At 37.4% G+C, this 11,832-nt stretch overlaps 1 protein-coding gene across 1 annotated transcript; it reads right to left on the reverse strand.

The window, feature by feature from the left end:
* Positions 1 to 423: 423 nt before the first annotated feature.
* Positions 424 to 1,616, reverse strand: LOC109428046 (uncharacterized). Its single transcript, XM_029856660.2, has 3 exons — positions 1,378 to 1,616; positions 770 to 1,322; positions 424 to 694 (listed from the first exon to the last, which is right to left on the reverse strand). The coding sequence occupies exons 1-3, from the start codon at positions 1,403 to 1,405 to the stop codon at positions 547 to 549; spliced, it is 729 nt and encodes a 242-aa protein (XP_029712520.2). The 5' UTR covers positions 1,406 to 1,616; the 3' UTR covers positions 424 to 546.
* Between the last annotated feature and the right edge of the window lie 10,216 nt (positions 1,617 to 11,832).

Here is an 11,832-nt window from a genome sequence, read left to right on the forward strand (position 1 = left end):
TATCTATCTATCTATCTATCTATCTATCTATCTATCTATCTATCTATCTATCTATCTATCTATCTATCTATCTATCTATCTATCTATCTATCTATCTATCTATCTATCTATCTATCTATCTATCTATCTATCTATCTATCTATCTATCTATCTATCTATCTATCTATCTGGTCTCTGTGACCAATCCTAGTTTGAGTACCTATACTATAAAAATGATTGAAATACGTTAAGTACTCGCTGAACAGCGAGATTTTTTGTTCGTTTGCGCTGACTCTGGTCGACACGGTTTAACGACGCTTTTACGGTTTTGGTTAGCGGTCCCCACCACTGAAACTTTATCATGGGCCCGTCTAGAGTCCATTTATCCATAAACCCATCAAGGATTTCTCCTTCTAATTCCTCGTGAACATAAAATATCTGTGGTAAAGTTGTAATAAAACTTTTAAATTCATCACTTTTCTACATTGTTACATAATTGATTGTATACCCGGAATCAGCAATCACACGGAAAATAAAATGTAACGATGTAACCATCTTAATTCCTGTCTATGTAGGTTTCCTGCAAACCGGACAAGTGGCACTCTGCCGCATCCATAGTTCGATGCAAGCCGCGTGGAATCTGTGCTGGCAGGGTAGCACCCGGGCTGATACTATCATATCCAAACAAATCGAACAGGTACTGGCAATTGTGCGGCTAAAATTTCGGGAAAGAAAAAAAAACGTGTTTTCTTATTCGGTTCCGTGATCGAGCTCTCAGGTTCAAACTTACGGGGCATTCGATGAAGCCACCTGATGCGTCTGCGGCGTCGATCGGGCTGCTGCGATCTCCGGTTCTATTTCATATTCTTCGCCGCCGGCGTGGTAGGTCGGAGGCAGCGTGGACGCCAGAAATATGAGCAGCTCGCGTTCGTCGTTGCAGTGCGTATCGTAGATCAGTATCTGTTCGTGGTATTGCTCCATGGTAACGCTGTGATCGTCCACTATGTGCTTGGACAGGTGGATGTTTTTGATCAACGAATTGTTCGATCCGAAGCACACGCAGATCGGGCAGCGCACGTCGAAGGGAACGTCCAAGTGCTCGAGCGTGATGTGATCGTAAAGCGTCCCGACGCTCAGCTTCTGCTTATCGCAGTACGGACAGTTGAACACGCTGATCTCCGAGTATTCCGCATAGTCGCTTTTGGATCCGTACTGGTTGAGCAGATATTCATCGGTAACAAGGGGTTGCCTCGGGTGATCTTTGTGGCAGTTTGCATAACAATCGCAGAATATGTTGGTGTCCGAGCAGTGCAGACATCGAAAACGATGACGACACTGATCAACTACGATCAAATTGCTTTATCAAAATGGATACAAAACTCTCTTATTCACTCTTACCTGGACGGAGCGCAGCACTAGTTTGCATGTTATTTCAGGAATGATTTTGCAAATAAATTGAGCAGATCGATTGCAAGAATATGTTAAATCGCTTTCTTATCAGCTCGGGAGCAAACGACAAGCTGCGGCTGCCGGTTGTATACTAAACAGTAAGCAAAAACTAGCAATATAGTGAATGCAACGCGATACATGTGGCACAGTATACTAGGTACCAATACAATACAATTTGGGTTAGTGTGATCGTACTGAGTCATCATCTCTAGGAGATCTCTTGGATTCGTTTCTATTCAAAACTAAATTTTAGAGGAGAGTAAATGAAAACGAATACCCTGCACTGAGGGAAAAACAAAACTTAGGAAGAGTATAAGATCCCCTTAAGATTTGGTGACACTACGATTATTGTTGAAAGCCATAAATTTCACTTATGATTAAGAGGGAGAAAATTTTATGTACAGTCACTTACCAAAATCACAAGTTTTGCTTAGAAATATCATTGAATCAAAACTATAACAATCGTATGTTTGCTCTTGTTGAAATCAACTACTGAAACTTTCATTTTCATTTATTTAGTTAACATCAAATTCATGATAATACTGAATCAACAATTTGCCGCCATAATACTCGATTTGCAGCTGCAGCTCTCCAACGTCGGTCACGCCCAACACTCGCCAGATCACGCTCCACCTGGTCCGCCCATCGTGCTCTCTGCGCTCCACGCCTTCTTGTACCAACCGGATGGTTAGCAAACACCAACTTTGCAGGGTTGTTGTCCGGCATTCTTGCAACATGCCCTGCCCACCGTATCCTTCCGGCTTTGGCTACCTTCTGGATGCTGGGTTCGCCATAAAGTGCAGCGAGCTCGTGGTTCATCCTTCTCCGCCACACACCGTTCTCCTGCACGCCGCCGAAGATCGTCCTTAGCACCCGTCGCTCGAAAACTCCGAGTGCTTGCATGTCCTCCTCGAGCATCGTCCACGTCTCGTGCCCGTAGAGAACCACCGGTCTTATTAACGTCTTGTACATGGTACATTTGGTGCGGGGGTGAATCTTTTTTGACCGCAGTTTCTTCTGGAGCCCATAATAGGCACGACTTCCACTGATGATGCGCCTTCGTATTTCACGGCTCACGTTATTGTCAGCCGTTAGCAGGGAACCGAGGTAGACGAATTCTTCTACCACCTCGAAAGTATCCCCGTCTATCGTAACATTGCTGCCAAGGCTTGTCCTGTCTCGCTCAGTCCCACCTACCAGCATGTACTTTGTCTTAGCCGCATTCACCACCAGTCCGACCTTTGCTGCTTCACGTTTCAGGCGGGTGTACTGTTCTGCCACCGTTCCAAATGTCCTAGCAATAATATCCATGTCATCCGCAAAACATACAAATTGGCTGGATTTCGTGAAGATCGTACCCCGGCTGTTGAGCCCGGCTCGTCGCATAACACCTTCCAGGGCGATGTTGAATAGTAGGCAGGAAAGTCCATCACCTTGTCGTAGTCCCCGTCGAGATTCAAATGAACTGGATAGTTCACCCGAAATCCTTACGCTGTTCTGCACACCGTCCATCGTTGCTCTTATCAGTCTAGTCAGCTTCCCGGGAAAGCTGTTCTCGTCCATAATTTTCCATAGCTCTGTGCGGTTGATACTGTCGTATGCCGCTTTGAAGTCGATGAACAGGTGATGCGTTGGGACCTGGTATTCACGGCATTTCTGGAGGATTTGCCGTACGGTGAAGATCTGGTCCGTTGTCGACCGGCCGTCGATGAAACCGGCTTGGTAACTTCCCACAAACTCATTTACTTTAGGTGAAAGACGACGGAAGATGATCTGGGATAGCACTTTGTAGGCGGCATTCAAAATGGTGATCGCTCGAAAGTTCTCACACATTAACTTGTCGCCTTTCTTGTGGATGGGACAGATTATCCCTTCCTTCCACTCCTCCGGTAGCTGTTCGGTTTCCCAGATCTTGACTACTAACTGGTGCAGACAGGTGGCCAACTTTTCCGGGCCCATCTTGATGAGTTCCGCTGCGATACCGTCCTTACCAGCCGCTTTGTTGTTTTTTGAGCTGGTGGATGGCATCCTTAACTTCCCTCAGCGTGGGAGTTGGTTCGTTCCCGTCCTCTGCTGCACCAACATAGTCATTTCCTCCGCTGCCTTGGTCCTCCGTGCCTACATTCTCTTCGCCATTCAGGTGCTCGTCGAAGTGCTGCTTCCACCTTTCTACTTACTACTTACACCTTACTACTGAAACTTATAGAAATCAATATTAGTAATTATGAATATCATGTCGTAAACAAAATGATATTCGTATTCATATATTGTGGATTTTTTTGATGAAATAATTCTGCTCCAGCTTCAACTCATGTCATGTGTCTTGAAATACCTTACCACGTAAGTAAAATATTCGATTTCTCTTCATCTACCACATGGAACAAAGTGACAAGGAGCGAATTTGACTGTACATTCATTTAATAATGCAAGTTTGCATGCAGTGGCGTAGCTAGGAATTTGGGGGCCCGGTGCGGAGCCAAATTTGTGGGCCCCATGGAAATTACAGATGTAGATATTTCACAATGGAAAATCTATCATTCTAACTTTCAAATGATTCAAGGATACATCCCGAAGTTCCATCAATGAGCGTAAGAAAGATTTATGTCGAAATTATTTTTCAACAATTTGGAATTGCACCAAGTAATCCTTAAGGAATTCCTTCCAAGTTTGCTTTACCCTTTTCTTTAAAAAAATCTTTCTAGAAAAATAATTTGTCTTCAAGAATCTTTTAAGTGCTTAATGCAAGGGTGTCATTCAGTGTTTTTCTAAACACTCCTTCAGAAATTCTTACAGTGTTGTTTCCGAGGATGTTTTCAAAAGTACTTCAGAGTACTTAAAAATATTCTTGCAAAGGCTTCAACGAGTTTTTCTCGAAACATATGTTCAGGAAGTTCGCCAGGAATTTCATCAATAATATCTCTGAGGATTCATCTAGAAAATCAACCAAAGCATTCTTAAGAAATTTGGAGTGTATTGACAATGTCTCCCTGTGCACAAATTTTCATGTGAATCGGTTAAAAATTAACGAAGTTATGGTCAAAAATCGACCCGTGCAAAAAAAGAATCGGGTGTACCACAAACAATTTAAAACGATTCTTTCAAAAAATTACATCGATATTCCACCAGAGGAAGAGAAGCCCTTCTAGAATTTCTTCAAACATCAAATGTTTAGAATTTCTTCATATATTCTTCGTGGATTTCTCAATTATTCTTTCACACAAATCTTTTAGAGATTTCTCCAAGAATTTATCTTGGCATTTCCTCAAGTATTCATCACTCATCTTGCCGTTCTTTTGAAGATTTCTTTAGATTGTTTCCAAGGATTCCTTAAGAAATTTCTCCAAGGATTACTTCAAAAATTACTGCAACGCTTTAAAAAAAATATGTAAGGATTCTTCGAGGAGCCTCTATAAGGTTTTACTAAAAGATTCATCTTGAACTCCTGCAGAAAATTTCCAATGCTTCAATTGGATTATAATTTTAAAAAATCGCCAAGGATTTATACAGAAGTTTCTCTAAGAAAATTCTCAGGGGAACTTCTGTAGGATTTCTTTCAAAAAAATCCATCTGGGATTCCTCCATCGAATGAAGGTCCATCAACTCTAGGAGTTTTCCCTTTATATTCTTTCGAGAAACCTTTTTAAAAATCATTCAAAGTTTCCATCAAACATCTCAGTCAAAAATTTCACCAGGATTTATAATTGATTCCACTAGAAATTCCTGGAATTCCTTAGGAATCACTGCAAGAATTTTTACGGAAATTTTTATGAGGATTTTTTAAATATTTCTTTAAAAAAATCTCTCAAAAATTTTCAAATATTCTTTCATAATTTCTTCAAGGATCTTGTAAAAACTCCTGCAACGGTTTCATCAATCGGGTAATGCTTTCCGTGTTCAATTTATTTAATAATTTTGCTAATGATTCAACCGAGGATTACTTTTGGGATTTTTTCAGAGATCACTTTAGAAATTCTTCCAAGGTTTTATTTAAAATTGTAAAGGAATTCCTTCAAAGAGGCCTTTAAAAATTCATCCCCAACTTTCCTCAGGATTTCTTTATTAGTTCATCCAATAAATTCTCTTGCGATTCCTCCAAAGATTCGTTCAGAATTTGTTCAAGTATTCTCTTACCTGAATTGATTTCCTTTATTCATTCTTTAACTGATTTTCGTAGGTATTTTACAGATATTTTTTTACAAGTAATCTTTCGGCTTTTCTTTCATGTAAGAATTTCTTCATGAGTAATTAATTATTAATCATAATTACTCCCGCAAATTTTTTTCTAACATTTTTACACAAATTTCTCCAAATTTGAGCGTTTTTGCTAGATATGCTTAAGAAATTTCTCCAATCAGCCATTCAAGGATTCAGAAACTCACCCTTTAGAAATTCAAATAAAAAAATATATAAGAATTCTTTCTAGCAATCTCACAGACATTCCTTCAAGAAATTCTATTGAAATTGCTTAAACCATTTTTAGGAACTGCTTTGTAATTTTTCAAGAAATTGTTGGTGAACTTCTCTGGTAATCACATTATTTTTTGCAAATTCCTAAGGTAATTCTTTTAAAATTTTCTTCGGCCGTTCCGTTGTAAACTCTTGGGTTTTTTTTAAACTCGCAAGAGTGTATCTCATAGAACTTCATAAATAATATCAGACGGAATTCCGTAATGAATTTTCAAAAGAAATTTCCAGAGGAATTCCCAAAAGAATTTTCAAAGGAATTATCGAAGAAGTTTAAAAAAAAAATGCCACTTTAGTTTACAAACGAGTTGACAAACGAATTTTCAAAGCACCTGTCATATGAATTTCTAAAGCTACTATTGAAAGAATTACAAAAGTAATTGTCAGTTATATTAGTAAAGCGACTGCCAGTGAAACTTTCAATGAAATTGCTGAAAACCCGTAGGAGTTGCCTGATAAATTTCCAAAGCAATTGCCTAAAGAATTTCAAAAATGCATAATAACCTTAATTAATTTTGAGTATTATTGCCGAGAAATTTAAAAAAGAGTTATCGAATCAAATTCCGAAATAATTTTCAAAATTATCCAAGAAAGCCTCAAAAATAATCTTAAAGAAATTTTCGGATCAAATCCAATAAAAATTGCTAAAGAGATTTTCAAAGAATTTGCCAAAAAAAATCTGCAAAAGGTAATTCGAAAGATTTTATCAGGTGACTCACAGGAAATTCGCTGAATGAAATTCCAAAGCAAATGCCAAATGAATTTATTATTCAACTCCCTTAGGAGTTGGCAAAGAAATTTTCAGAAGAGTGTTGAACTTATTTCCAAAGTAACTACCAGAGGATTTTTCAAACGAATTGTCAAAAAAAAAGGAAATTCAGCAAAAAGCGGCAGACAAATTTTTTTAATAAAATTTCCGTAGAAAAAGAAATTTGATGTTCACAAAGCCATTGCCGAGAATTAAAGAAGTTTCCAAAGGAATTGCCTAATAATTCTTCACTGGAGTTGCCTCAGAAATTTTTAATGAGACTTCTAAAGGAAAACTGAAAAAACTTGAATTTTTTTACCAAATAGCGAATTCAATATTTGACACAATAGCTGAGAGTTTAAAAAAAAAAATTGCCAAATTTGTTTTCTAAAAATAATGCAGAAATAATTCAGTATAGAATGAAGGAAATTTTCAGAGTAATAGCTGAAGGGATTTCCGAATATTTTTAAAGATATTCCTTAACAGTTTATTTCACGGATTTCCAATGTAATTACTGTAAAAGATTCAAAAGAAATTTCATATGAAATACTTCAGAAATTCTTAATAAAAAATATAAAAATTCCCTCTAGAATTCTCACAGAAATTTTACTGGAATTCATTCAATTAATCCTTTAGGAATTCAAAGTTTTCATCTGGCACTTTTCTCTAGATACTTTCAAATATTTTTTAACGTTAACACCCGTTTCGTCCGGATTCCCTTCATGAAACTTCTAAAAATGTTTCGTACGATTTCATTAAGCATTTGCAAACTCCAAGAACTCTTTCTTGGGTATCTTTTACGATTTATCCAGGAATCACTTCAAGGACTTCTTTACAAATTCCTGCAAGATTTCCATCGGAAGTTGCTACTGTGATTGCTTCGGGAACTTTTTCAAGCGTTTCTAAATGGCTATCTTTTGTAATATGTATTTCCAAGGATTCCATAAAAAGTTTCTGAAGGATTTCCACACACAACTCCTTTGGGACTACCCCACATAATTACTTTTGCATTTTTCCACAAGCATCCTTTAGGAATTGCTTCAAGATTATTTTTAGAATTTCCTTCAAGAATTCGTTTTGCAATGCCTCAAAATGTTTTTCATGAAGTCCTTTCAAAGATTTCATACGAATTTGTTTAAGCATTTCTTCAATTATACCTGCAGGGATATCTTCAGAAATTCCTCCAATATTTTCTGAAGCAAATCATCTTAAGATTCCTTAGGCGATTTTTTCAAGTTTTCTCTCACTATTCGTCCAAGAATCCTTTAAGAAAGTCTAGTGAAGATTTAATATTTTTCTCCAAGGTTTTTTTTTTCAAGCTACGTTACAAAGATTCTGGACTTCTCCAAGTTTTCCAGAAATTTCCTCAGAGGTCCTACGCAAATTCCCCCTAGGCCTCCTGCGGAAATTTCTCCAAGGAAATAGGGGAAAATGCGTATTTTAGGCAGTTTTGTTCTGTTCGTCATGGGGTTTTTTTGAAAGCTGTTGAACTCAGAGTTAGCCTCAAATCCTTCACAATCTAGCTGAATTATATGACCAACTTTCAGGAAATTTGGCCGACAAAAACCCCTCATGAGGAAGAAAATAAACTTGCCAATAATATTCATGGTCACTAGCGAGGTTCAAAAGACCCTTTTTGCTCCAAACCGCTTTTTCGATTCATAATCAGATTCTATGCCTTCTTCCAAAATTTGAGCTGTATTGGTTGAACATTGAGATTGCACAAGCCCAAAAAAATAAATGTGTATGGACCATGGTCTTTGACCGAACCTCCCCAAAATGACCACGTGGTTTAAGAATGGCCCCTTTCCCATAGTAAATCCCATACAAACTTTGAAGGGCTTGTGCAGTCTCAATTTTCAACCAAAACGGCTAAATTTATGGGAGAAGGCATAGAATCTGATTATGAATCGGTTAAGCGTTGTGGAGTAAAAACGATTTTTTGAACCACGCAAATGGTCACCCTATATAGGAATTCTTTTGAAGATTATTTTTTTATTTGTTCAAAAGAATTTGAGAGGAATTCTTTGGGATTCCCGCTATTGATTTTTTTGAGAAAAATTGTCATCATTAGTTCTTCCAAAAATCCCTTTGCTTTCAAAATTTCTTCAGAAATCCTTTATGTAAATCCTCAAAGCACTCCTAGTACTCCTTGTTCTATACTTTATAATACTGTGGTAATCCTTCAAGAATGTCATCAAAAATACCTTTAAAATCAACCCAATTATTCTTTCCGAATACAAGGACTTTATAAAGGAAGCCAAAGAGGTATTCATGAACAAATGTTTGAAGAAATTTCTAAAAAAAAAATCCTTGGAGGAATTATTGCAGGATTTCCTGAAAAAATCTTGAAGGATTTCTTGAAAAGTTCCTGAAGAAAAACTTGGAGGAGTTTCTGAAGGTATTCTCAAATCTTTATTTAGAAGAATTTCTGAAGCAACCACTGAAAAAAGTTCTGAATTTACCCTTTGAGGAATTTTTGTAGCAGTCTTTGAAGTAACTGCTAGATAAATCGTAAAAAATATCCTCGAAAGCAAGGCAAGTGTTTACCTTGCCCGAAGGAATTCCTCCAGTACACCTCTGAGGAATATTTAAAAATAAATACTTGATGAAATAGTTGGAATAAGTAATTGCACTTATTTTTTACGAGGGCAAAAGAACTTCAGCTGCTACCTTAAGTTAAGTCATCAACGATGTTTGGTCCTGTAGTTGGGATATTAGGAACGTTGTCATAATGCTCATGAGATTTACTTCCATATCGATACTAAATTTCTTAAAATTCAATTTTTATTTCTAGCACATTTTTTCTTGAATTTTGAGGCCCCTGTATTCTGTAGGTAAAAAGTAATGATCACACTAATCAAAACTAAACTACTTAAATATAGTGCGCACATTTACAATTGTCAATAAAAAGGACTTCAAATGAACCATGTGTGTGTCCTATTCCAAAAACTCTTGATCATCACAAAGGGGCCCCTACATACCTATTAACAGCTCTGCAAGTATTTAACTTATACTTATAGGAAACTTTCGCTATTTAAAGAACTTTATCCAAACTAGTGTTGAAAACCTTCCTTGATTTGGAGTTGGAGGCCCCCTGAATTCGAGGGCCCGGTGCGGACCGCACCCATCGTACCCCCCTTGCTACGCCACTGTTTGCATGGTTTGTTTTTACCACACAATGCAGTCAAACTTGCTTCTTGTCACTTTTACGAAAAACGCTATAGGATCAATTAAGAGGAATCGATCATTTTACTTACGTATAATTCCATAGTTGTTGTTGATTTGGAAGAATTCATGGGCACTTTAAAACTGAACAGAATTTGCACTACCGTGACCGGCCTTAATTCTGCACAGCTCCAAAATGTTGAAGTAAAAGTATTATAAAATAATAATATAAAACCGAAGCAAATTTTTTATTTTAGTTTTATTTAAATTCTATACCAAAACTTGGGGGGGGGGGGGATCTAGCGTAGTGGTTAGGCTTCTGACTATGAATCAGAAGGTCATGGGTCCAATTCCCACCCCCTCCAGGGGTGATTGGGGAAGTCTACGGACTATAAAAGAAAAAGTCAGTCTCCGGACGGTAAAACAGAATTGTAAAAGTCTACGGACTAACAGGAATTCACTGTACAATATGTAAACAGTCGATAAAGAAGAAACTTTGTAAACTCCACGGAGTATAAATAGTGACAGGTTGGACATATGGCCTGCGATGCCGGTCCATTAGGAGGTGTGTGCGCAAAAGAAAAGCACCACCGAATCAGAAGTAAGAAGAAGAAGAAGAAGATACCAAAACTTGCCTAAAATATAAACACTGCTCATAACTGAATTTTCGATAAAAAGCTCGAAGTTTTTGGCATATATTAGAAGTTTTCGCTAAATAACAAAAAATCACAATCTCTCGCTAGCTTATTACGATCGAAACCTTTTGTCTCCAAAAATATGTATGGTTAATTCAAAATCCAATGTTTTGAGCAATGGACACACACAATAACGTTATTTGCATTATTGTTCTGGAAAAAAAATAAAAAAAGTACAGAAATTCATTCAGCGATTTCTTTGACAATGTCTCCGAGGTAGACCTGTGCGCCGCCTATATTTTGCTCGGCGGCGGCGTGAGGGCCATTTTTGGTCGGCGACGGCGGCGCAAAACAAGGAAGTTGTCATTACGCTCTAGAATTTGTAGTCCAAGCTTTTTCATGACCTTTGATGACATAAGCTGTTATGTTGGAATAAGTACATTTTTTGCAACTCGGCATTATAAAATTATATTTTTTACTTGCCGTTTCGGTAAGGAAACGGTCTACTTTTCCACACGATACCAAACAATTGCATTATGGTTCATAATGCAACTCATTTCGGTTGCATTATGAACCATAATGCAATTGTTTGATTGACAACCTCAGGCTGACCTCAGTTTCCACGGCTAGAGCTTGAAAGACTTTGACTCGGTAAGCCTCGTTGGATAAATGGACAACTCGTTCTGTAAAAATCATCATTTTGCAACTCGTTATATAACTAACTATTATTTATTTCTGTTCGGGTCCATTACTGCGATCAGTGATAAGCAAGGGCGTAGCCAGCTTTTCGGCGAGGGGGGGGGGCGAGCACCCTTACACTGAAAACCACTTTGCAGTAAAAAGGAGTTCAAATACTTCATCATTTAAAAAAAATAAAAGTGAAGTATGAAATATGGGTGATTAACAGGAATGGTTCAATGGTAGAATCATATATGATTATAATCCTGAGGAATTCCTCAAGAAATTGCTTCAGGAATTTCTTAACAAATGCCATCATGAAATTGAATTTATCCAGCAGTTTCTCCAGAAATTTCTTTAATACTTTTCCAGGTTATTTTAATGTAGATATTCCAGCAGAATTACCTTCGGAAAACTTGCAGTAATTCCGTTGGGAATACATTCAGAAATTTCATCAATAATTCCTCCAGAAGTTTTATTACGAATTTCACCATGCATTCTTTTGAGAATTTCCCCAGTAATTCTTTACAAATATCATTCTTAATTCCACCAGAAATCCGTTTGAGAAGCTCCAAAATACTTTAAGAATTTCTCCGGGAATTCTTTCAAAAATTCCAATCAAACTAAGATTCCTTTCCTTGAGGAATACCCTAAGAAATTTTTGGAGAAATTTCTTCGAAAAATCCTTTAATGAATTCCTTCGAAATTACC

Source organism: Aedes albopictus, chromosome 3 (assembly GCF_035046485.1).
Source record: "Aedes albopictus strain Foshan chromosome 3, AalbF5, whole genome shotgun sequence".
Taxonomy (NCBI): Eukaryota; Metazoa; Arthropoda; class Insecta; order Diptera; family Culicidae; genus Aedes; species Aedes albopictus.